Genomic DNA, 27,143 nt, shown 5'->3' on the forward strand with positions numbered 1-27,143 from the left:
TTCAGATACCAGGGTGGAGTAATAAGTAGCTTATCGTTCCCTATAACCACTACCTTTGGTCAGCATACTTGTGATGCACCCATACCTGCTCAGATTTCATAGGAGACCAAACATCTGCAGTGCTCTATTTAATTCTTCCATTGCAATCTAATAGGATGAGAGATGGTAGCTGGCTGAGCCAACCACCTGTGAGCCAGGCAAAAGCAGCTCAACAGTACGTAGGCAAGGGTCCTTGGCCTTCAGCTTCCTGCCTGGTGTTTTGCCTCAGTCACCTGGCTTCTGGTCCCCCAACCCATGTGTTGTGGTAGCTGTGTGCTCCATCCCAGCTTGGATGGAGGCCATCAGTGGAGCCGGTGCCCAGAGAACATCAACAGTGAGTCCTCGTTGGCTGCAGTCATTTCCCATATCGCTGCCTGGTGGGATCAGCGCATCGATGGCTTGCAAGCTCAATGACTTTCCTTGTCTGTGCTGAGACATAAGGTAGAGTCCAGGAAAACTTGACAAGGAACTCCCTGCACCCATTTGCCACAATGTCAGCACTACAGACGACAGCAGCAGCGTCATGTGTCCTGTATCGTGGCTGTAAAGCTCAAAGCTGAGAAAGACTGTGGGGGTTTTTACTTGTCTGTATCCTTACTATTCTTTTAATTCAGTGTATTTATTGGAGCTCTGCTTCATTTCACAAAGGATTTAAAGTAGCTCAAAACCATCCCCACAGAGCTGTTGCATTAAAAACAAATGAAGAAATGAAGGCAAATGTCAAAGAAAGTGAGGCCAGGAGAAAGGGTAACTGATGACAGGAATGATCTCACCAACAGTTTGGAGATGCCTTGACTATACAAGATACCCAGCTTTCATCAGCCATGTCTGCAGATTTGGCCTTGGAATCTTTGCCTACCATAAGCGAGAAGGAAACAGAATCATTGGCCTTGGGTGTTTATTAGACAGTTTCTCACAGTCTGGACACTGAAATTTGGAATGAGTCTCTTCAGTGAACAGGCATCGATGCTATAGTGTCCCACCACACATACAGTGCACACTGAGTATTCCGTGGTATGAAAGGCTGGAGACCAGAAGTGTTTCAGAGTTCCAGAGTATTCAGATTTTGCAATGTTTACATAGAATGTTAATTGAATACCCTTTAGCCAGTCACACTGGTGCTGGCAAATTTTTTGGATTTCTGGTGCTTAGATGTAGAGGTGCTTAGTCTATTTCCTGGGGTCATGGAGAGCTGTAGTAACCAGAGCCAGCAAGAAGGGGAATCAGCCCCAATCTTTTCTTCTTTTTGTCCCATCCCATTGTCTGTCACCATTGGTGACACAGCCTCTTCTGTTCACTTGGTGAGTGACTTTTCTGGATAGGTGAGTATTGTCCTCACCAGGGTAGAAATATGGTCCCAATATGTGCAGTTAAGAATCAGTAGTGACACCAATAACTGTGGCTGCCATTAGTGAGTGTTTATTTGTGGCGCTATTCTGATTGCTCTGGAGTAAATTCATCAAACCTTCATGGCTGATATGACTGTTACCCTGATGGTGAACAACAAATGATGATAAACAGGTTCAGAAAAACTGAGTAACTTCCCTATGGTCCAAGGACTCTTGGGTAACAGGCTGGGATCGGAACCCAGGTGTGTCTGACCCACAGCACTTGTGTTAAGTCCCTAGCATCACTCTCTTACCCTTGGGAAGCTAGTGTCACCCTGTCGGGGTTCCAGAGACTGAAGGCTGAGTCTAAGGACAGAACTTTTTGTTGGACTAGAGGTCAAAGAAGAGAACCCCAATCCACAGGCGGCAGAGGGCCCTGAGGCGTACCTGCTGACTTCTGGCTCTTGTGTCCAGCTCCACTTGAAGGCAGATCAGAGAGAACCTGGTCTTGGCATCTCATCGATGTGGTCAAATGTCTGCCTTGCAGATCAGCACTGGGGCTGATCCCAGAGTAATAAGATGAGGTTTCCGCACCTGTGCACTGCTTGCTCCGGATGAATAAACATCTCTGGTCTCTAGGGTATACAGCATGAGATGTTTCTGAGGTCTCAGTTAATTAAAAACCTTAGGATGAAAGGCAAGAAAAACAACTTCTGAACTGGCCCTGAGACAGAGCTGCTACTGGCAAGGATAGTTGCCATCACTTTTTGTTGGGACACCGTGATGAATTTAAGTGAGGAAGAAGGGGAAAGGATCTGAATGAGAACTAATCAAGAATGTGTGCTGCCGATGGCAAAGGGAGCATACTACTGATTCATGAGTTCAGCAAATACTCATTATTTGCTGCACCCTGTGTGGCTGTTTACAAATGATGAGGTATAGAAAAGCCATACTTGGCCTCCTCAAGATGAACACATGCAGAGTATACCAAAAACAGTGAGTGGTTGGTGTCTAGGGGTCATATTTATGTTTCAGGAAAAACATAGGTCATGGACAAAGGTGGCTTTCAAACTGAGCCATGATAGCATTTCACCAGACAAAGAAGACAAGAGGGACTACGGTCTTTTTCTAGGTTTACTGAAATGCAAGTGTACCAACTCAGTGGCCTTAAATAGTGTATTCTCTCCTAGTTATAGAGGCTAGAATTATCAGCTGTGCATCATCTAAAACTTCAAGAACCATCCTGGATGGGGAATACAATGCAATGGTAGATCCCTTGCCTACCCTTTGTGAGACTCTAGCTTTGATTCCTTGTCATACCCAAGCTCCTTGGCATTCTTTGGTACCCTTAGCTTACAGTGCCAACCATCCAACTTCTGCACCCTTCTCAGGACCTCATTCCCAGAGTGTTCCTTTCTGTGGCTTGTCTTACAAAAAGACCAGACTTTGAATTTTAGGCTAGCCCTAATCTAATATGACCTCATTCATCTTAATTATACCTCAAAACTCTATCCCAATAGTCATATTCTAAGATTCCAAGAGGACATAAACTTGGGGGACACTATCAACCAGCACTTAGAAGGGTTAATTTATAAATAAACCATTGAGGCAACTGTAGGCAAGACTATTTGCAGCATGGCATGAGGCTATTTCAGAAGAGAACGGGAGGCCTTGAAGAACATATGTTCTGTAGGCTTTAGAGACCAATGCAGAAGTTTGACCTTTACTTAATAAACAGATAAAAAGCCGGATATTTTTAAAAAATCAGATTACTGGTAAGACACCTGCTAAACAATTTAGCCAAGACTGAAGCAAGAAATCATTCGACCTATCTCTTGCTGAGGTCCAGCTCCAGGTGAAGCCAGAGCATCAACAAGGGTGGATACAAGAGTAGCAAGGGAGGAATGAGTCAGGCACGGGGATCAGGAGAACTTTTACATCCTGACTATCTGGCAGTCAGAGTGCTTCTTTATTTATACAGAATTTAGTAAGAAGGTATAGACACATATTGGTCCAAAAAATAAATCATGTCATTTTTGTTCACAGGCAGGTGTTTAACTTCCGCTTGGTCATAAGTTTTGTCATTATTGATAAACCATGACAGAACAGAATTATCTTTTACAATCAATTTCCCTCATCAGTCCCACAACCCAACTTTTAACAATATTGCAGTTTGTCAAAGTATGATAGCCTGTTCTGAGGCTGGTAGCTCTTGCAGTTTCTTTATTATTATTATTATTATTATTATTATTATTATTATTATTATTATTATTATTATTTTCTTTTTAGTTACATTTTGTTAACTCTGTGTCCCAGCTGTATTCCGCTCCCTCATTCCCTCCCCAACCCCACACTCCCTCCCTGGTCTCCTCCCTGCCCCTTTCCAAGTCCACTGATAGGGGAGGACCTCCTCCCCTTTCATCTGACCCTGTTTTATCAGGTATCTTCAGGGCTGGCTGCAAAGTCCTCCTCTGTGGCCTAACAGACTGCCCCTCCCCGGGGGGGGGGGGGGGTCAAACAGCCTGCCCTTGAAGCTCTTGCAGTTTCAAAGGCACTAGACAGAAAGAAAGTATCTAAGGCAGCCTGAGCAGAGCGTCATGTTCCAAGCAGTATATTATTAACTTTTAATAGTCAGATTGCTAATTGTCATTAAGCCCAAGAAAAATCTTCAGGCCAAAGCTGCTGCAGTTATTGTTTAATTTCTGCCATAATATAATGTTTATATTTTAGGTATTGGCAGAATTTATTTATATGTCTAACCTTAGTATTATTTTCTCCCTTGGTCATACAACACCACCCTGGCCTTGTATGAGTTTACTTTTTCTAAGAAAGGGAGATCTTAATACTTTATTCTTTTATTATTTATCCACACCATTCTTCGTCCATCAGTATTAGGAAGAGACTTTTAATTTGATCTGCTGCCAACCTCTCTAGCTTACTGAATATTGTTTACCTTTGTTAAGTTTACTTTGTTCTGATTATTTTGTTCCCAAGTAAGCAAAGGGGCAGATGTGCCAAGAGTATCTTTGAGTCAGAACCTCATAAAGAGGTCTCCGGCATAATTATTGGAGTCACAGCCTCCAGGGCATAAGGAAACCCTTCAAGTGGGTGTAGATATGGATCTCTCCCTAAAAGGGGGTGGGGTAGCATAGTCAGGACATTCCTAGAGAAGCGTAGAAGCATTATTCCTGGGAGAGGTCATAAGTCATTCATAGGAAAATTTCCACCAATCCAGTATCCCCAAGTTGTACAAATAATAAAAGATTCCTAAGCATGCAACATGTAGCCTTCAAGGCCAAAAGAGTGGGAGACTGCCTCACAGTGATTGCATCACTAGGCTCAGCTTTGCAGGATCTTGGTCAAGTAGCTGGACTGGCTTTATGATTTTCACTGTTCCCGTTAGTTATGGCTGTGCCACTCTTTATTATGGATTTACATCAGACAACATCTGGTGAGATTTGATAAGTTTAACTTGGAAGTTTGGTTCATGAACTCATTTGGTAGGACTCTGGGTGAGTTTTCATGTGAGCAATGGATTTGTAGCATACCTACTGGTGTTTTAAAATATATGGCAGATTCCATTGGAAGCATGGTGCTTGTACACAGCTTGCCTAACCGTGCTTTGTGCCTCTTGTAGCAAGCCTGAAAATTTGGGCACAGATTGAATCGCAGGGTAAAACAATTTTGACAAATATTTACATTGTGATTTTGTAGCTGTGTAACCACTGTGGTTGCTCTCCAGTTGGCATGCTAACTTCAAGGTTCTGTTTCCTACTTTGGTAAACAAATGCTGATTGAGGCTAAGCCTTGAAGGTGGCCATACGGAATAGAAGTATCTCTCTCCCCTGCTTTGTCTGGTTAGGGTCACTTTGATTTTAGGGGAGATAATCAGTAGGACTGACAATATTGTTTTGATTTAGGGAAATTGTATGTTCCCTCAGATCAGCCTCCATACTTGTGAGAGGTGCTGACTCTTCCCAGCTCTCTCCAGAAACCTACTAATGTGAAAACATAATACCTCTTGTCAGGAGCTGCTAACTTGTGATTACGTCTCTATTTGTGGTTTTATTTTAGGGTGGTTTTAAAGAAAATAATGTCTTTTTCTTTTCTTTCTTATTCTCTTCCTATTCCTCCAACTAACAGAGCTTGTCTCGTAGCAAGCTTTTAATCGGTTATAAAGTCATGCATTGGCTCTTGTTGCTATTAGTATTTGAACTTCACGGTGTGACTTTGAGTGCTTAGACCTTTGGGTAAAATTCTTAATGATAAATCATGAAATTAGAAACTGCAAAGAAAGCTAACTAAGGTAGTAGAGGAAAAATTGAAAGGGGGATCCATAGAGACGGGGGTGGAAAAACCAATAACTGACTGAAACACTCTTGAGTGACTGAATAGCAACTGAGGCATTGTTACATAGAAAAGTGTGCCCAGCTGTTCTTAATCTCCTCTGAGGTTGACAGATCTAGGATGGATGGCCCAAGCCAAAGCCAAAGAATAAAAGAGAAGCTGGTAAGATGACAAAATAAATCAGGAGCAAGTGTAGAGGAAAGAGGAGGGCCGCAGCCTCATGAAAGTGCCGAAAGGGTTCATGGTAGCTCTTGCCATGAAATCCAACCTCAGTGTACAGGTTGGTCCTTGGTACAGCTGCTACCCCTCCACCTTCCTGCATCAGTTTAGGCTCTTAGTCAGGCCTACCTTATGTAGAACCATTGTAGTTCATGCCTACTGTCACTGAACACAACTGTTCTCTATCAGTCCTTCCAGACTCCCATCTGTGTGCTACCCTGCAGGCATTCTGGGTGTCACAGGAATGAGAGCTAGAAGAATCTGCTGAAGGAAGACCAAAAATGCTGCTAAGCATGCTACAATCTGCAGGACAGCACCTACAACAAAGAACTGCCTATCTCCCAGATGTCAGTCATGCTACTGTGCGAAGGAACCCAGGAGTAGAGTAGTAGATGATTCAAAATAGACTCTTTCAGGCTAACTAATTTATACCAAGACATTTCCCCCTCCGTTTACACCAAACCATGGAACTGAATGGCTTACAAGACTGTTAAACATTTGCTATTCTAAGAAAATGTGTGGATTACTTTATAATCATGTGTTTCTTAGCTGTCTGCTGCACTTTGGTTTAAAAATATTTATATTTCTAAATAAGCAACTGACTCTTCGTATAGGGAAAATAACATATGCATTAAATCTTCGGGGAGTGTGTTGCAGACATCACCCTCAACGCTTTCTCTGCCCAGCATTTTGCTGGCCAATGAGGCGCTGCGTTCAAGGGCTCCAAGGCAGCCAGCGCCCTGCATTTAGAATGTTGTGGCTGAGATGAAGACATGATATAGGGTGAGGGAACTTCCCTGGGGTCTGAGTGCAGCCAGTAACAAAGTGGAAGCTGGAGGAGGTAGTTGATCAGCGTGCAAAAGACTAACACCGCTATGCTGTGTCTCTGGGAATAAAATCATGCTCTCCTGACTTGATAATGCATTGCTGTTTCTAAATAATATAAATATATGTTGTGTGCGTCCATTTGTAAACTTTCACAGTCTTCTGAAACCCAGACTCAGCATGAAAACACACGCTATGTTTGATTCTTGCATATATAGCACACAGATTTTAATTTTATCCCTCTTAGGGATATCTGGCACGTGCACCAATACTCTGGGCAGACTGGTGTGAAATTTAATTTGAGCAGTTAAACACAAGGGCGAGAGAGTGCAAAATACACAAGCACATGCATTTCCAGCCCTACAGCACTTGGTATGTGAGTGGGAAAGGCACCCAAGTCCTTTCGTTCCAGCTCGGAATTTTCTTCTTGTTGTGGCAATCAGTTTACAGATTTTTCTAGAAAGGCACAAATCTTCGATGGTTCTGATGGGGCTCCCATCTCCCTCTCAATGCTACCCCCACAGCACATTTTACTGCTAAGCTAAGTGTATTGGTTGGTTGACTTCTAGAGTTGCCTAGTCTGTTTGAGATGCCCCCAGCTTTCAGGACTGAAGAACATCTTCAAGAGGGTTGGGGAGACAGGAATGGAAATGGCAGTGAGGCCAACCTACATTCCACCTCAGCTCTGTCAGTTGCAATATTGGTTGTTTGCCGAGCATATATGGGACCTTACCTTTGGTTCCCAGTACGGAAGTACGTTACTGTTCCTCTCTTTTATTTATTCTGAAAATGGGAGCAATTCTAGCCTTGGTGTCGTTGGAAGGTTAAACACAGCGCTGGTATGTTGGTGCCTAGTTAATGTTCACTTCCTTCCCTCAGAGACACCTGGCATCTAGCTGAAGAAGGACATTAAAAATGACTCTTGTCAGTGGTTATTAATATCGGTGAAGATGGCAGCCACTTCCATGCTCAACCTTTCTTTGTCACCTCCATTCAGCAAACACCTAACACCTTTTCATCTGCCCCACGTCTATTTATCCACCATTCCTGGTATTAAGTACCCAGAAGCTTTTGGTCTTCAAAGTACCCAGTTTTGCCAGGGGATTATGCGTCATTTGGGCAAGTCAGGGAGGGACAGTGTGCATGAATGTGTTGTTCACAGTCCAAGACCCACAAGAAGTATCAGAATTGAATGGGTCCATTTCTTAGATTCCAAAGAAAGAGCATCTGCTTTCTGTCAGTAAAAACGCCCATCTCTCCATTCAATTTGTTTCCACAGAAGAGCGAGTTGTCCCCATTGAAGTGTGCCGTTCCAAACTGTCAAAATACTTGCAGGGAGTAGTTTTCCGCTGTGACAAGTGCACCTTCACCTGCTCCAGTGACGAGAGCCTCCAGCAGCACATAGAAAAGCACAATGAACTGAAACCTTACAAATGCCAGCTCTGCTACTATGAGACCAAGCACACGGAGGAACTGGACAGTCACCTTCGGGATGAGCATAAGGTACTTACGCCCAGGACTTCCTGCCATCGCCTGCTTCAGCACCACTGTGGGGAGGGACCCGGCAGGGAGACAGGTCAGTGCAGTCACACTTACTGTGTGCAGGATAGGGAGATGAATTACAGTAATGATTACATAAAGCTCCATAGTCTTAGAATAGAAGGAATGTAAGATCATTTTAGAACTTGGGAAAAACAGGTAGGGTGAATAATGGATTCATACCTCCACCATGCAAAACTTGGAGAGGGGGATGCTTTCTATACTTCCTTTTATTTGTTTTACATAATTTTTTATAATGTTAGTAAAATACCGTTTTGGTTTTTTTTTGTTGTTGTTGTTGGTTTTTTTTGGTTTTTGTTGTTGTTGTTTTTTTTATCCTGTATAAATTTTTTCTGTTTTATTTTAAATAACTTTCATTATCTCGGTGTTGGCAGACTTTCTGTAAAGGACAATCAGTAGATCTTTTGGGGTCTGAGGGCCGTATATGATTTTAGTGGCAATTGTTCAAACCCACCATTACTATAACAAAAAAGCAACCACGGACAGGGTAGTGTTTGAATAAAACTTTATCCAATAAAAGATGACAGGCTGTAGGCTCTTAGTTGACAACCCCCTGACTCTCACTTATGTAAGTGGTTTCCAGGGTTTTTTATGGATTAGGAAGGACATGTAGTGGAGATTTTATGGGAAAATTCTCTTCTGTAGATTTGCTGAGAATTAAAGCCACACCTGATAGCTGTCTTGCTTAGCATAGGGTTTATTTACTGTAGCTGTAGGTGATTGCTCAAGGTTTTGCATATTGCCCCAAGCACAGGAGGAGTTATGATTAGTATTTGTTTCTGAAAATAGCCTACTGAAATCCTTTCTAATTAACTGAGTCCAAAACATCGATTAAGCATTTACTCAAGACATAATGAAAACCATTTTTGATGCTGATTCCATTTTTCTTGCTCTGTGTCCTCTTCAGCAGAAACATGGTCATGCTTTCTTAACCTTCCAAACCCAAGGTGTAAATATCTTGTATTTATATCATCTGATTCATCTCATGTTAAGGCACAGAATTTTTCTGCTGGCTCCTGAGTTTTGTCTCAGGGCCACAATGTAATCGCCTGGTGGGGAGTTCTCTGGTTGACCATGACTGCCCCTGAAGTAAATGAGGAGAAAAGGCCTAGATTACCTCACCCAGAGATCTTCATATTCTTTCTTCTTGTGTCTTCCTGGGCATTTCTGATCCTAAACTCAGGGAGAACGTATTTCAGACCGAGCTTATTGTATTCATTCATGTGCACCTTAGTTATGTACAGCCGTCTTTTTATTATAGCCTTCAAGCCTTCAGGCTGGTAATTGGGAGCAGAGTAAATCAAAAAAAAAAAATCTTCCCTAGTTGTTGCAGTGGCTTCTTAGCTACTAGGAAATCCAAGAAATGCTGGAAACCAACCTAAATAACAGAGCCCGAGGCTTCCTGAGCAGTTGGTTGAAGACTGGGTCTAGGGAATGTGGGCTGGGAAGTGAGTTCTCCAGAAAAAGGGGAGTGAATTTAGAACTTTTAGAGCCAAGAAACCCGAGTAATAATTTCTTTTGCTCCATTGCTTATTTTATACGCATTAGGAAGCTGCTGAAGTATGAAGGTCTGTTCTCTGTTTTGTAGTGGAGATTGTTATTTTTTGCTCAGAAGCCTGTAAAAGTAAATGAAGTCCTTGTACTTCTACATGTTGACACTCAGTCTATGTTCCCCGGAATAACTGTGAATTGAATCGGGCTCCAGTATAGGCAACCATGTTCTCAAAGGCACAAAATATGAAATCAGTAATGACAGATAATTTTTGTGATAGTTTTACCATGTCATGGTATGTTTTTAAATTTTGCCCTTTCTTATGGTTGATGAGTGTGTTAAGTTCAATAAGTACCTGCCTGAGGCTGAAGAGTCATGCCCAGTTTCAGCATGCCCAGCAGTTTCCATCTTTGTCTCAATTGTTACCCAGTTTATGAGATTCATGTTTATTAGATAGACTTTCCTTCTCTCGTTTTCTGTTTGTTTTTTTTTTTTTTTTCTCCATCCTAAATTATGATCACATAATGCAATTCAGTGCAATTGGAACTGAATTTTCAGCTGATGGGCACTGGTTCTGTGCACTGGCAAAGTGCGAATGGTACACAAATGTCAGGATTCATGGAAAAGGTACGGGCTATAAGTGTGCTCAAGAGACTTGCTGATGGTTCAAATGTAAAAGTTAAGGACTGTAAGACAAAAACAAGGAATTAAAGGCCTGAGAGAATTAGAAGGAAATATAGTTTATTTTATTCACAGATCTTAGTAGCTACACAATACTGATGAACCTACAAAAAAGCTACTCATGAGAATACTTATGAGATTATCAAGGTTGCAGGATATAAGACAGATACAAAAATAAAATAAATGCCTTTTTTATTTCTTTTTTTTGAGACAGGGTTTCTCAGTGTAGCCTTGGCTGTCCTAGACTCACTTTCCAGACCACATTGGCCTTAAGCTCACAGCGATTTGCCTGTCTCTGCCTCCCTGAGGGCTAGTATTAAATGCGTGCACCACCGTTCCCAGCTGCCAAAGATAAATTCCTAAATGCTGAAAACAAAGATTATAAAATATCAACTATATATATTAACATCAGAAGAAATAAAATATAGTTTGGTATAAAATTAACCTAGGACCTGTAAGACCTAGCCACTGCGAGCTACCGGTCCTATTGAGAGAAACAAAGACCTCTATTGTTATAATAAATAGCATGTTCATGAAACAGACAAATAGTTCAATACTGATCATTTTTCTTAATCATCTCTAAAGATATATCTATGTCCAAACTTTGGAAAGTATTTTTTTAAATAGAATTTGAACCTAAAATATATGTGGTAATACAAATGACATGGATTGGTCCAAAAGGAATAGAAATAAAGTTGAGGAACTCAACCCTTCTTGCTTTCAAAGCTTAAGTGAAACTACAGTAATTAAGAGAGTGAAGCATGGTGCAGCTTAAAGGAGCAGAAGAAAAAGTCCAAGAATAGTCTTATCGTTGAGTGTGGCCAATTGATTTCCCCCAAGCATGCCAATGCAGTAGAGAGATGGTATTCTTTTAAAGGTAGCTCTGGAACAATTATATTTGCACATAGAAATTTTGGCTCTTGGTCTTCACATAACTCTACACAAAAAGCAGGTAAAATTCATAAGTATTTAGGCTAATCTATAAACATTAGCAAAATAGGAAATTCTCTAGGAATAGGAAATGAAAAATTAGGTGACAGAATAAACCCTTGGATAAGAACAAAACCCTTTGAAAAAGGGGATAAGTTAAATGTCATCAAAATCAAATGTTTGTCCTTCAGAAGAAGCAAAAACAAAAGACCAAGAAACGGACCTGAAGAAGATATTTGCCAAGTATTTATGTACCAGGCCATGCAACCAGCATATACAAAGAACTCTTTCAACTCAACGCAGAATGAGTGAAAGATTTGAATAGACACTTTCCAAGCAGGATAGACAAATGGTAAATGATTCCATTCAGCAGTGCTTGACACGATTTGCCATTAGCAAAGTGGAGATTAAAGATACGTTAAGTTTCACTATCTACTAAGGTGGTCGATACCAGACTGTCAGTACCAAGATGTCAATACCAAGGTGTCATTGAGGATGTGGAGGACATGAAAATGATCATGGGGTGCTGGTGGGAGCATAAAAGGGTACAGCCAGTTTGGAGCAGTTCGGCAGGATTGTGCTACCGTGAGACCCGGCGATCCTACTCTGGCTGTCTTAGTTTATGTTTTATTGCTGTTAGGAGACGCCATGACCATGGCAACTCTTCTAAAGAAAGCATTTAGTTGGAACTTGCTTGCATTCAGAGGTTTAGTCTATTGTCATGGTGGGAAGGACGGTGGACACGGTGCTGAAGAGGTAGCTGAGAGTTCTACATCTGCATCCACTGGCAGCAGGAAGAGACACTGGGTCTGACTAGAGCCCTTAAAACCTCAAAGCCCACTCCCATTGATGTACTTCCTCCAACCTGGCCACACCTCCTAATTCCTGTCCAACAGCACCACTCCCTGATGAACAAGCATTCAAATCTATGAACCTATGGGGCCATTACTATTCAAACCACCACACTGGACTAAAGTAGATGGATAAATGAAATAAGACTGTCCTGTGGAAAACTACTTATGAATAAGGAATGAATTACTAACATGTAATTGCATGGATGGAGCTCAGATATTGTTAAATGGACAGAAGCCAGACTTCTGTTATATGTGAGTTTCTAGAAAATGCATAGCAACAAGGCGTAGCTCAGAACTTGGCTGGGACTGAGTCTTGGGAATAAGGTTTGATTATAAAGGATTTGAGGGATCATCTCAGACTGACTTGGGTGAGGGTTGTACAAATGAGTAAATTTACTTTTAAAAAAAGTTGAATTGTTCACTTAAAATAGATAAGTTAGATGGTCAGTGAACTGTACTTCACTTCAACCCCCAAACTCAAGCATGCAGTAAGTCCTCAGTAGATGTTAAGTTTCAGAAGTATTTTCTACCAATAGAGCCAGACAATAAGATAAATCCAAGTTGGGGATTGCTACCATGTTTTCAATAAGGTGCAGTTGAGTGTATTGCTTTTTATAGTCTGTCACAAATCACTTTAGGTGGAGAAAATCTAAAACAATCTATAAGGCTCTGTAGGATGTGTTTTTCCATCAAAGGATTTCATTAAACTGAGCTGGGCATGCCAACCGTGGACATGTGAGTTCTTAATGCCAAGGCTGTAACCCTGAGGAATGTCTTTAAAGATGCCAGTATCACGCTTGGCATGGACAGAATGCTGGTAATAGCAGAAAGGGTCCTTGAAGTCAAATACATCATTGCATTTAAGAACCACAATGTCAAGTGCACTTGATGTAGGCTGCCATGTTTATCCTCAGAAGCCAGAGGGTAGAGGAGAAGGGGTGACAATCACAACCCTCATTTTAGAGGTGACAAACAGAATCCTGTCCTTCTAGACCTTTCTCTGTGACAGCGAGCAAAGAATCACGTGTAATCTCCCGGGATCTAAAGTAAATAGTGTAGGCTGTTTCATTTTTATCATCCTTTGACTCCCTGTCTTTTTTCGATCTCACTAGAGCCTCTAGAAGGCTGCATTTTACTCTGTATCAATTTCTCCTCCTCCTCCCCTCCCCCTGTATATACACAACGAAATATTAGTGATGCTACTTCCTTGCAGTTCCCATGAAAGATACAGGCTTAACACTTCTAGGAACCTTTAAGTCTTGGTTTTAAAAAAAAAAAGCATTCACTTCTAACATTAAAAAAAGAACACTTCTTTTTTGGAAGAAAATTTTAAGTATATTCAGTACCTTGTTAATGCTCTTTATGATGCTGAAGTCTCTTTGCTACTTAAAGAAACATAAAAATATATTATCTCTAACTTGGTTTTCTCATAAAATTATCATGTTCAGTATATTACATTTAGGATTGTCTATTCAGGGAGTATACATCTACTAATTGAATTTACTTTGAAATGTTTTTAATTTTTTATACAAATGGAGCCTCAGGCACCTGCACTCAAAGAAATGTGTATCTTTGAATTTGTGTGTGTGTGTGTGTGTGTGTGTGTGTGTGTGTGTGTGTGTGTGTGTGGTGTGTGTGTGCTCATGCATGCACATGTGTGTGTGTGCACATATGCCATTGTGCCAGTTTCTGGGAAACAAAAGAATGTGTAGTTGAGAAGTAAGTAGCAAGCTCTGGCCACAAAATTCAGTTTTCTGAATTCATGCAGTGTGCCATAGTGAAAGCTACAGAAAATGAACGTAAGTTTAATCTGCAGATCTTCCCTCACTCTGAACCACTAGACATACGTTTAGCTGCATTTTTTTTTATTTCATTTAGTTTCTGAACTAAGTAGCCATGAGCGAACTAAGTACCCATGAGCAGTTCCATGGCTTCCGTGGAGTTCTGCAGGCTCAAGACCTCCCTGGAGGCTTGTTTTATTTCAACACTGCTCTCCCTCCTGTCATCTTTGTTTGTTGATATGTCAGCTGGACAAATGTCTCTTTCATGGGGTTGAGAAGACAGATAAACCAGAGTCAGACAAGTAGGAAATGTGACTGTTTTCCAGAGGTGTGCCTCCAAGAGCCCTGTACAATATTTATCAAGTCAACATTAGACAAAGATATTATTTGCCCATAACCTTTGAAAGTATCCACTGTCTTTCCCGGTCAGAACCTAATGCTTTCACTTCCAGCCTGCTTCTCTTTGGACACATTCCTGTATCCTCTCCCACAATCTAACTCACCTGCTTTAGAAGCTCAACAAAATTAATTGAGTTGAGTAAAATCACTTTCAAATATGAAATTTGAAGCCAGTTTGTTCAAATTACCAAGACTTGGCGGCCTTGCCAGCCTCTTTGCCTTTGTGTTTTGGATCCCGAAGGTTGGCAATAGCTCAATGGGTCAGATCAGTGCCTCCTAATGCTGTCCTTCTCCTAGCTTCCTGAAGAATTTGTGTCTGAAGTTATTCCAGGGTCTCCAAATGAGTAGACCTTATCTGGACTTCAGTCAAGTTAAGTCCATCAAAAACTCAATTCTGTTTCAAGAAATTGGGTCTGGACTTTGTCTTCTGTGCTCCTGGCTTCTCTGGCTACTTCAAGATTTCCTCTTTGTCTTGCTTTTTTATTATATTTATTTATTTGTTTGTTTGTTAGTTTGTTTATATAGTGTTGTACTTGCATGCCAGAAGAGGGCACCAGATCTCATTATAGATGGTTGTGAGCCACCATGTGGTTGCTAGGAAATGAACTCAGGACCTTTGAAAGAGCAGCCAGTGCTCTTAACCTCTGAGTCATCTCTCAGTCCCCTTGTCCTGTTCTTCAAAAACTTTTATTTTGAAGAAAACTTCTCAAGGGAAGCCACCTACCCATCAAAGTATTCAACACATTTTTTTTTTTTCTATTTGTTTTGTTTCTCTGATAGAGCTTCTCTGTGTAGTCCTGGCTGTCCTGGACTCGCTTTGTAGACCAGGCTGGACTTGAACCCACAGAAATCCTCCTGCCTCTGCCTCCCCACGTGCTGGGATTACAGGCATGTGCCACCACACCCAACATTATCAACAAAATATTGTTATCAATACCTTTTGTTGTTGTTTTGTTTTGTTTTTGCCTAAATTATCCATAATTTAATGGGCATTTTTTTTCTGCATCCTGTGAGTGCTTTTGCATTTCTACAAATGGTTTGTTACAGTATAAAAAAGCCTGTGCTATGGCTCCTGAAGATAAGAGAGTGCAGATCATGACTTTAGCTCTTGTTCTCTATGTGTTCCCATCTTCTGATGTGGAACATAGCTGACATACTATACACAACAGCCTAACAATTAAGGGATACATGTAAAAGCCACAGGATACGCTTATAGTATATAACAGTTATTTACTAAGTATTTTGTAAAATCTTTTAGAAAGTGTCCAATTTTCTCGTCAGCAAGCAAATTTGTGGGATATAAAGGTTATGAATTCTTTATGCGTTTTGATCTCATGTAGGTTTTCTCTTTTATACTTTCTGCTTTTTTTTTTTTTTTTTTTTTGAGACAGGATTTATTTTTGTAGCGGCTCTGGCTGTCCTGGAACTCACGCTGTAAACTCTGTAGCTCAGGCTGGCTTTGAACTCACAGAGATCTGTCTGCCTCTGCCTCCCAAGTGCTAGGAGTGCCCTGCTGACGTGAGTTTTCATGTCACCGATAAATTTAAATTGCACTCATTGTATATGAACTACATGTCTGACCTTACACTCTGCACTGCGCATACACAGCATTTGCTACCCTGGACGATTCCTAAGCAGATAGGAGGTAGAAGAATCGTGATCCAGCGTGGCTAGTGCTTGATAAGAGCAGCCATGAAGTCCCAGCACAACTCGGCACAGCTCACCAGTCTCTGCAGAACTTTCAGATCACCCAGCTGCTTTACCTGGCTGGCAGATGTTTTCTTCTTCCTTAACTGAGGGATATTTGACAAATAAAGTAAGGTATTGTTGAGGTTCACGGTGCAGACCACCTAGAAGAAAGAGCACCATTCTGTACTGTTGCTAAGAATGTAAACTGATCCAACCACTGTGGAAAACGGTCAAGAGTTTCCTTAAGAAGATTAAAAATTGAACCAGACCTGGTGATTCAGGCCTGTAAACCCAGCTGTCCCTGATGCTGAAGCAGATGACCGAAAGTTCAAGGCCAGCCTCGGCTCCACATTAAGTTCCAGGTCAGCCTGGGAAACTCAGTATAATAACGAAATCCTGTCTCATATATAAAAACTAGAAAACAATAACGAACTAGAGCTATATCTTAGTGGATGACCGCCTGCCTGGCATACTGAATGAAGTACATTGGACCATTGTATGATGGCCCTCTCAGGAATATGTAAAGTGAAGATCTAGTATCTCTTCATGTTCCTGTTGTCATTATATTGTTCACACGGGAATCATATAAATATCTACTTGTGTGTGAATAAATGAAAATTGTGGTGTATATGCACAATATGATTCTAGCAGAAAAAAAAAGAAGAAAATCCTGCCTTTCAGGACAACCTGGATGAAGAGTGAATGTCCTTTCTTTAAGCTTTTACCATAACTCTTATAGGGGTGCTGGTCCCTGAGAATGTAACACATTTTTAAAGTAATTATCTTATTATTTGGTGTCTATGGGTGCTTCGGCTGCTTGTGTGTCTGTGCACCACATGCATGTCTAGTGCCCACAGAAGTCCCAAGAGGGTGCTACATCCCCTGAAACTGGAGTTACAGATGCTTGTGAGCTGCCATGTGGGTGCTGGGAATTGAACCCAGGTCATATGGAAGAGCAGCCAGTGCTCTTAACTACTGAGCCATTTCTCCAGCCTCAACAGAATATTTGATCTGCATACTGCTGTGGGCAGCCATAAAGATAATATTTTGTTTTTCGCAGTGATTTCTTTCCTACAGCTCCATCTGATTTTCAAAGACAGCCAAAGATCTGCTTGCAATTGTGCCTAAATCACGGATTAGCAAAGGGCAGCTATGAGCTAACTCCAGCACATCACTTGAATTTACACCACCCATCATCCAAGAAAGTTTGAAATTTAAAAAAAAAAAAAAATAGAAAGCACATTTTCTGACCAATGAAACAGTACAGATTCCAGATTTAGCTTTTTATGAGTAGGTGCTCACTTGCATTCAGCTGCATATATCTTTACATTTTGCTCCTGGTGGCTTTGGAGCTGTTGAGTTTTTGTGGCAGAGGCTCTGTGGTCTGGAGACCTTCCAGTAGTCATTTACATGGCCCTTCACAAAACAGATTTCTCAGTTTGGGTCTAAGACATTCTCAGCTCCACAGTGTTGGTTAGCCACCGTATGGAACCCGGCCGTGGTTCTTGGTTCTCTGCTGTTACTCTTTCTAGAAAAGAAAGTTTTCTTTGGCTTTTCTTTCTGATAGTGATACTAGATTATAGGTGATAGGAACCTCTTGCTTGAGTGTCTCAGGTGATAATAAACATCCGTGCAGACAATAGGAGGTGAACTCTGCCCCTGAAGCCCTGGCAATGTAAGATGGACTTGGTTTGTCACGGTCTCTCTCACTTGATACCTGTGATGTCACCTGAAGATGAGGGTGGCAGGTTCCATTCTGTCACCATCAAGCATGTCTGTATCAATGTTTTCTGCAAGGTTAGGTACCCATCTGGGCGCAGTGTGAAAAAGTGTGTTCAGCGTGGTAATCTTAATAAGTTGTGTAAGTCTTAAAGCAAGCTGCTGGGGGTATATGCCAAGAACATATCTAAAATCTCTTCTGTTTCTTCTCCCACATCTCTTGAATGGTTTAAAACCAACAAATAGCAAAGGCTGTGAAAGCTGTCATTAGCTGGGGAAGGGGTTTAATGCAGTCATCATTTCAGAGCCCAGCAGGCAGTGTTTACCCGTAAGCCCCTGGTCTTCAGTTCTGACACCGCCACTAGATTGGTGAATTTCAAGGCCACATTATTTTAGGGGCACTCGTGTGGGACTTTTATAGGACATGTAGACTAGCATATTAAAAACTATCTGAACAACACATGCTTAAAGCAGACATGCGTGACTCCTTTGGTCTGCAAAACGCCGGAAAAGACCTGAGTTCTACACGCAAAGCTCCTAGACATGCTCTTTCTCCCTCGGTTAGCACCGTTTATGTAAACAGGATCACAAGCAGTTACTTCTGGTCCTGGGGAGTCAGGGCATGAGTTGCCCTCAGCTTATCTTCCCCACCAGCAAGACGTTAGTCACATAGTCATCAGTCTCCAGGTCCAGTGAGGACCTTTGGTCCTTTCTGAAGCTAGCTGAGACGCCAATCAAGTCTTGCACCCTTTGGCTTGTACCCTTTAACTTCACATCTGGCAGTTTCAGTTATGAAGTGAAAACATAAAAGAAAGGCTTCTACCCAATAAGGTTTATTATTACAATATAGCGAGAGCCAGGAATAACAGAACCCCAGCTAAATACATGGGGGAATGAGAGACCATATCCTCTTGATGACACATGATGAGGCGATTAAAGATGACATTCGTTCAAGGAACACTGTGTGTGTCACGTAGGGCAGAAGACATTGGAGACTCTTGTTAAAATGATGCTAGACAGTACCCAGGCAATACAAGCGGTGCCCGCTCTGATGTAGACACTGATGGTGAGGGGAGATGGAGCTATGAGAGGACAGAAAATTTATCCTCTGGGTTTTGCTGCTCAGTGGGGGAGAGGCAAGGCAGGCAGACTATTTAGGGAATAGGCATGTGCCCAGGTGAGCATGTTTGTGTGCTGTTGGAGGGGAAAATAGCGTGAATAACGGAGGAACAATGAGAGGAAGGGTTCCCTGGTGAAGGGCTGGGCTGGGCTGGGCTGGGGAGACTGAGTGAACGTGTGTAAGGGCTGTGACAAGTACAGGCTTAGAAGAAGGGATGTGTTAGGAAGCGCAGTCAGTTAAGATGATGGGAACAAGGCTAGTTTGGGGAAGGCTTGTAAACCCAGCACAAAATTTGGATTTTGTCCTCAAGGCAAATATTGGCATTTCCTGTGTATACGTGTGTGCCTAAGAGGGGGCTTATGTATGTCCAGGAATGGAGGCCAGAGGTGGCTATTGGGAGTTCTCCTCCATCATGCTCCACGGGAATTCTCACTGATCCTGGAGCTCACCCACTTTGCTCCAGCCAATCTTCCTTATCCAAGAGCTAGGACTGAAGAGGACAGTGTTGTGCCCAGCTTTTTATATATCCACGCTTTGCTCCTCATGCTTGTACAGGGAGTGTTGCTGACTGAGCCGTCTTCCCAGCTTCCTAACATTTTCTTAAGGATGACTCTGACCACACTGGGGAATCAATATAGGAGGAGGGGAGAATGGATGCGCCAAACCAATTTTGGAGTGGGGCTTACAGTCAGTCAGACAGGAGAGATGATGGGCTAACAGGGGCAAAAGAATAAAGGAGTCTTCCTTTTGTGCTCAGATTAGCATTTAGATGGCTAGTTTGGGGTTTTTTTAATGTTCGAATAACCCAGTGCTATAAAGATTTTTTAATTTTAGAAATCTTCTCATTACATAGCAAAATAAAAAAAAAAATAAGATAGTTTTAAGTCTTAATTGCCTTGCAAAGATTATAGATATCTTTTTCAGGACAGATAAATCCTGGGTTGTCCAGGGATGAACATATACCATGGAAATGCCACACACTGTTTTAAAATTGTGCAGAATCCAAAAATGTGAACAGTTTTCTACAGAGGAAAAAAGAGGAGCATAGTTCTTCCAAAACCCATGAAAAAGGAGAGGGACAAAAGAGCACTTGGTTTAATGATAGATTTCTTTCTGTTGCCCTGAGCTTTGTGAGAATAGGGGTTTCAAGGAGGAGCCCAGGTCTGGCAAGAAGAGAGCAAAATCAACTGACCTTCGTGGATTCCATTCTCATAGGTAGAGCAGGGTATTACCCTGAAAGTGCATTCTGCCTCCCGTCAGCTGTACCAGTCTCCTATACAAAGTTGCCAGGGTGGTATTAAGTCTCAGCACAGCACCGAGTTGGCCCTGGTACTCTTAGTTGAGCTCTCACATTTGTCACAGCAAATGATGACGATCCCATCTGCCAGGCATATGGAATTGGTGGTGCTCAGCAAATCTTTGTCCCAGTCTGGCCCCAGAGAATATTTTGAATTGTCTTGTAAGCCCTCTTTCCTCTCTTGTGCCCTCACTGCACTGTCTTCCATGGCAGCTGTGGAACTGGCCTAGCTAATTAATGATGTCTGCCTTCATTCGCTAACTATACTGCGAGCCTCTGGAGGCGGGAACAAAGTGGCGTTTGTCCTGGCATTCTCCTCCCCTGGCCTTCAAAAGGGGGATTAGAGCACCCCCCTCATGTGGAGTATAATCTCTGGCTTGTTCTAGCAGCCTCACCTGCCATCACTAACAAGTCTATATGCATAGCTGCCAACGCCCAGAGGAGATGAGCAGAGAAGGCATATTTTGTACTGTTGATCTGATTACCCCAAACCTGAGCTTGTTAGACGTTATAGTCTGGACTATTAATTCCTTTAAAAGATACTTTGAAGAAAGCTCAGGTCCCTGCCTTATTCTGACTACATTTTAGATGAATAAGAACCACCCACTGTGTGTGTATATGCTCTCCATGTGATGTTTTGAGACAGGCCTGGACTTAACCCTGAAGCTCCTAGTCCAGGCTTTTACATGGTTTTTGAGGATCTGAACTCAGGTCCCCACTCTTGAGCAGTAAGTCCTTTTCCCACTGAACCATCTCACCATCCCCATAGTTACCACATTTAATGAGCCCCTGAGCTTAGCTACCTGTGTTTTTGTTTGCAGGTCATCCTAGTCTCATACAATTGGCTGTGGTCAGTTTCAGACATGTTGCTAAACTCGTAGCAGTAGTCTGGTCTTCCATTTACACTAGAGTTAAGAGTCAAAAGCTTGTCTTGCAGTCCTGGCTGCAACAGTCAGGAAACATGGTTGACAGGATCGTGGAAGAAATTTTCCATTCTCACTGCTAGTGGTAAGGACACGTACAGGAGCCTCTTTGAGTGCAGGAGTATTGAAAGCTTGAGTAGTTAAAGACAGACACATTTTATAATCCAGTGTTGAGTTCCTGTGATAGGTTTTGTGGTGTTTGGGGCTTTGTTTCCTGTACCAAAGGCTTAACAAGTTTGGTGAGAAGGCCGGAGCCAAACACAGCTCTGTCTCTGAAAGCCGCAATGAAGAAAAAGACCTCTCAGCTCCTCGCTTGTTTGGTCTTGGATGTGAAAACACAGACACAGGGGGAATTATGCTGGAAGGATCTCCTCCAAGAGAGCTCATGAAGTCTGTGGTTCATTATTCCATCATCTGCTTGCCTTTTTCAGGTCAGCCGTAACTTTGAGCTGGTTGGACGGGTTAACTTGGATCAGCTGGAACAGATGAAGGAAAAGATGGAGAGTTCCAGCAGCGATGACGAGGACAAGGACGATGAAATGAGCAGCAAGGCTGAAGACAGAGGTTAGTCTCACCCTGCTCTCTGAGTCCCAGATGGCACCCAGAACGTCCACAGTGAGACAGAAGGGAGGCAGGAGGCTGCTGTGGGGAGAACAGAAGGGATGATCCTTCTTGGTTAAGTAGCAGAACAGACTGGTTTAGGCACCATCAGAGGCCCTGTCTTTACAAACTATTACCAGCTATAGAAACTCCAAGGAAAACAGACATTTTCTTCCTAATTATAGATACATGTTTGCTAAGAAAAATATATATATATATGATTCCTAAGCAAGGAAAACTAGTCTCTAGGGAAGCTTCAGAATGAAAATAGGCAAAGAGCAAGATGAGTGACACTTTAGGGCTATTGAATAAGGATGAACTTGGAATTGGACATTTTTTAAAATGATTGCTGCTGGGGTCATAGTGAGAGGCTGCAATGAACTTGGACTCTCCACGTGTCCTGCTGCAGGACATTTTTCTCTTAACCCACTTAGGGTTCTGTCTCTCAAGACAGAGAGATACTGTCTCTCAAGAGGGAGAGACGGTATCCCATCCTCCCCTGTGTTTGCAGAAAGCACCAGCAAAGGTTTTGTGGCAACTATTATTCCAACCCTAGTCATTCTGCCATATCATAAGAAGACTCCAAAATGCGCATAGTTGTATGTAGATAACATGCTTATGTGATCTAGGGTGTTGTCATTGTCTACATGGTTAAATGTAGACTAGTGTGGACATCCCCAGGCTGAGCATATTATAAACAGGTTGGCATGGGGATGGAGGGCTGGAGAGAGTAGTAGGGCTCAGCAGCTAAGAGTGCTTGCTACTCTTGAAAGAACCTGAGTTCAGTTCCCAGCATCCATGTTAGGCAGCTCACAACCACCTGCACCTCTAGTTCCAGGGGCTCAGACTCCTTCTTCTGGCCTCTCCAGGTACCTGCTGTCTTGTGCTCACACCCACATGCATACTCGAAATTAAAAAGAAAGAATCTAAGTCAGGGTGTGCTCCTTGGGTTATGACAGATAGAGAAAAATTCATGCATGGATACTACAAATAGGTAGAAAAAATCGTCGTAGCTACCACCATTGCAGTGAAGGGAAGAATGTTAGTAGCCATTACTAAGCATCGTTTCCTTAGTCTCATATACCACTCAAGGCTCGGCAGTTACCCTGTTGGATATTGGCCCCCAGTCTACAGGACTTTGCTTTACACCTTTGTGAGTTTGCCAGCTGTCAAATAATAGTGACGGTGACAATGATAATAATAGTGTCTGTCTCCTGAGGTGGTCAATATATAGATTTTTAACTTAAACACTTTAGATTTTGAACCTTGGTATTTTCTTTAGTTTTAGTTGACAAGTTAAAAAAAAAAAAATGTATGTTTACTCTCTTCAACTGCTTCCAGAGTCTCTTTTATTTGCCCTTCTGAATGAGAATTAAGCATCCTCTCTAGGGTCCTCCTTGTTATTTAGCTTCTTTAGGTCTGTGGATTATAGTATGGTTATCCTGTATTATACGGGTAATCTCTGCTTATCAGTGAATAGATACCATACATGTCTTTCTGATTCTGGATTAACTCACTCAGGATGATCTTTTCTAGTTCCATCCATTTGCCTGCAGATTTCATGATTTCCTTGTTTTTAATAGCTGAATAGTATTCCGTTGTGGAAGTGTACCACAATTTCTGTATCCATTCTTCAGTTGAGGGACATCTAGGTTATTTTCAGATTCTAGCTATTATGAATAAAGCTGCTATGCACATAATTGAGCAAATGTCCCTGTATGATGGAGCATCTTGCTGGTACATGCCAAGGAGTGGTACAGCTGGATCTTGAGGTAGCACTATTCCCAGTTGTCTGAGAAAGTGACAGATTGATTTCCAGAGTGGTTGTACAAGTTTGTATTCCCACCAGCAATGGAGGAGTGTTGCCCTTTCGCTACATTCTCAACACCATGTGCAATCACTTGAGTTTTTGATCTTAGCTATTCTGATTGGTGTAAGATGGAATCCCCTAGGGTTGTTTTGATTTGGATTTCACTGATGACTAAGGACTGGACATTGAACATTTCTTTCAAGTGTTTCTCCACCATTCGCTATTCTCTGTTGAGAATTTTCTGTTTAGTTCTGTACCCTATTTTTAAATTGGATTAGTTTGTTGAAATTTAATTTTTCTTTCTTTCTTTCTTTCTTTCTTTCTTTCTTTCTTTCTTTCTTTCCTTCTCTCTTTCTTTTTTCTCTCTCTTTCCTTCTTTCTTTCTTTCTTTCTTTCCTTCTCTCTTTCTTTTTTCTCTCTCTTTCCTTCTTTCTTTCTTTCTTTCTTTCTTTCTTTCTTTCTTTCTTTCTTTCTTTCTTTCAACAGATCTTGCCTCTGGTTTATTTGTAAAAACAGCATAGGACACTGGTCATCTGTAAATAGTGGGTGGTGGGTGTGTCACATCAGTCCGTCTGTCTTCACATCAGTGGAAGCCTTCCCTATGGGGCCTTCACTTGGGCCTGGGAACCTTTGGGAGCCTGAGCTGAAGCTGGAGCCTTGGTTGGCAGAGCCTACAACCCTTGGCCATGTAGCTTCGAATCTGCTTCCCAAGCTTAGGGTAAGCTGTGAAAGCCAGATGGCTGAGTTTGCAGCAGGGGGCCCTTTGGCATCTTGGGCTTAATGGTCACAGGCTCCACAAGGGCCTAGATGGCCTCTGCTGGAGCACTCATTGTCTTTGCTTTGTTTGCCTGCATCTTCTTCAGGCCTTTCTGTTGTGCTTCTTGGAAAAGTATGTATTCCTCAAGAACTTGGGGTCCACCCCCTTAAGAGATTCATAACTTTGTGACCAGGGTTTCTTGATGCCATTTCTATGCCATTTGCAGGACTGGTTGTGTGTGGTGTGGTGTGGTTCTTGGCCTTCGCCTTGTTTGCATAGTATCCTACGGCTCCTTCATCATCTGGGACTGGAAGAGTGAAATTTAATTTCTTAGCCTTATCTGATGTAGGGTGGTGAAGGTCTTTTCCCAGTCTATTGTTGTTTTGTTCTTATGACAGTGTCCTTTGCTTTACAGAAACTTTTCAGTTTCATGAGGTCCCATTTATTGATTGTTGATCTTAGAGTCTGTGCTGTTGGTGTTCTCCTATGTCTTGTTGTTGTCTCCTATGTCAATAAGTTCAAGGCTCTTCCCCACTTTTTCGTCTAACAGATTTAATGTGTCTGGTTTTATGTTGATGTCTCTGATCCACTTGGATTTTAGTTTTGTGCAGGGTGAAAAATATGGATCTATTTGCATTTTTCTACATGTAGACATCTAGTTAGACCAGGACCATTTGTTGAAGATGCTGTCTTTTTTCCATTGTATGATTTTGGCTCAGGATGGGAGCTTACCATAGACGTTCTCTGAAAGACTCCACCCAGCAAAGAATAGAAGCAGATTCTGAGAACTTTGGGCAAACTGCAGGGACTCATAGAAAAGAGTTGGGGAATAGAAGGACCCAGAAGGGACAGGAGCTCCACAAGAAGACCAACAGAGCCAACAAATCTGGGTCCAGGGGGTCCTGCAGAGACTGATGTACCCACCAGGGACAGTGCATGGAGATGACTGAGATCACCTGCTAAACAGGATGTAAAGCAAATAATTTATAAAAATAAATAAATAAATGCCTCTGTCATCTTCATAATGTTTTATTTTAACAAATGTATGATTCATAGGTATACACTGTGGAATGACTGAGTTGAGTTAGTTAACATGTTTTTTCCTTACATGTGTATTTTGGGGAAGAAGAACCTAATCAACAGAGCAATTTTAAACTGCAATAGCATTATTGAGTATAGTCACCATGCTACACAAGTCATCTCCTAAACTCACTCTTCCTCCCTACCTGAAAGGTGGTGTCTTTTGACCAGTGTGTCTCCGGTTCCTACCCCTGGGCTTTGGACATGTCTATTCCACCATCTGCATCACTGGATTGGGCAGAGGTTTCACACAGAGTGGAATCATTTAGTTAGCGTTTGCCTTTATGCTTGGCCTGTTTCCTTTTAATATGTTGTTACAAATGACAGGATTTCCTGTTTTAAAATAGAAGGGTATACCAGATGTATAGGCCACATTTTTCTCTTGCCCTTCATGGGTAAATGGTCACTGAGCTGGCTTCTGTGTCTTTGCTGTTGTAGACAACGCTGAAGATTGCTGTGGGACTTACATATAGCCTTCCATAAGGGCTTCCCTAATTTGCTGCGAGTCTGCAGTGTTGTTCTTGTCTTACCTTCACCAACACATGTTGTCTTTCCCTCTTTTATAATAGACACTCTAATTGCTATGGAGAAGTACTTAAGGTTTGAATTTACATTTCCCTCTTGTTCATGACGTGGAGTGCCTTTATATAGCTAATATCTGTCTACATATCTTCTGAGAAATGCTTATACAGAGCCTTTGTCTATTTCTTAATTGGGGAAATTGTCCACTCAAGCATTGACTGAGTTATGGGAATTCTGCATGAAGCCAGGATGCTGGCCCTGTGACAGGTGTGTAGCCTACCGCTGTCCCCTCCTATCTGTGAGTGGCCTTTTCATTCTAACGTTTCTCCAAAAGTACAGACACTTTTCAGCCTCACTCAGCTCTCATTTGTCTGTTTTTGCTTTTGTCACTTGTGATTTGGGAGTCATGTAAAAAACTTAAAAAAAAAAATCATATTCAGACCAGTGTGGTGGAGATTTCCTCTTTGTTTTCTTCCGACACTTTCTATGGTTTTAGGACTTACATTTTGATCCCTCACTCATTTTTAGTTGATTGTTGTACTGGCTGGAAGATCAGGATCTAGTTTCTGCTTGGGATGCCAAATTGTCCTAGTAATTATTTACAGGATTGTCTTTTCATCGTTGTGTGATATTGAGAACTTTCTCAGAAGTCAACCAACTATGAATGAATATGTTTCTGGACTTTGTTTTGTGCCATTGATCCGTGCACCTGATTCTAGGCTAGTGTTCTAGGCTGTTTTGATGACCTTAGCTTTGTTTACATATCTTAAAGTCACAGAAGATAGTGCCTTGAACTTCTTATCCTGTTCACTCTACGTTGTGGCCCTCTGGGGTCTTTTGTGCATACCTTCATGTTATAAAAATGTAAACGAAGGCTAGAGATACAGCTCAGTGATAGAGTCCTTGCCTGTCGTGCGAGAGACCTTGAATTACAGCTCCATCACTACCACAAACGCTGAATAAATGACATGACATCCAAAACATGGACCTAATAAATAAGGGTTCTGACAAACTTAAGACCTATCCAATAGAACCTTTGGAGGCTAAATCTCAATCTTCTGGAGATCTCCAAAGCAGATGCCTTACACCACATGTATCTCCAACCCTTTGAGTGGTAAAATGTTCTTTATCAAAGAGAAACTAGCCATGAAATCTGTGGATCCATTGGCCC

At 41.9% G+C, this 27,143-nt stretch overlaps 1 protein-coding gene across 2 annotated transcripts in view; it reads left to right on the plus strand.

Moving 5' to 3' along the window:
* Positions 1-27,143, plus strand: part of Znf462 (zinc finger protein 462) — a 141,093-nt gene that overhangs the window by 106,509 nt on the left and 7,441 nt on the right. For both annotated transcript variants that reach the window (XM_055605319.1, XM_055605320.1), the window contains exons 10-11: positions 8,038-8,261; positions 21,635-21,767. In XM_055605319.1, coding sequence (XP_055461294.1) covers positions 8,038-8,261; positions 21,635-21,767 — 357 coding nt within the window. The remainder of the gene's footprint in view (positions 1-8,037; positions 8,262-21,634; positions 21,768-27,143) is intronic.

Source organism: Psammomys obesus, unplaced genomic scaffold (assembly GCF_907164565.1).
Source record: "Psammomys obesus unplaced genomic scaffold, mPsaObe1.curated_primary_1811, whole genome shotgun sequence".
NCBI classification, from domain to species: Eukaryota; Metazoa; Chordata; class Mammalia; order Rodentia; family Muridae; genus Psammomys; species Psammomys obesus.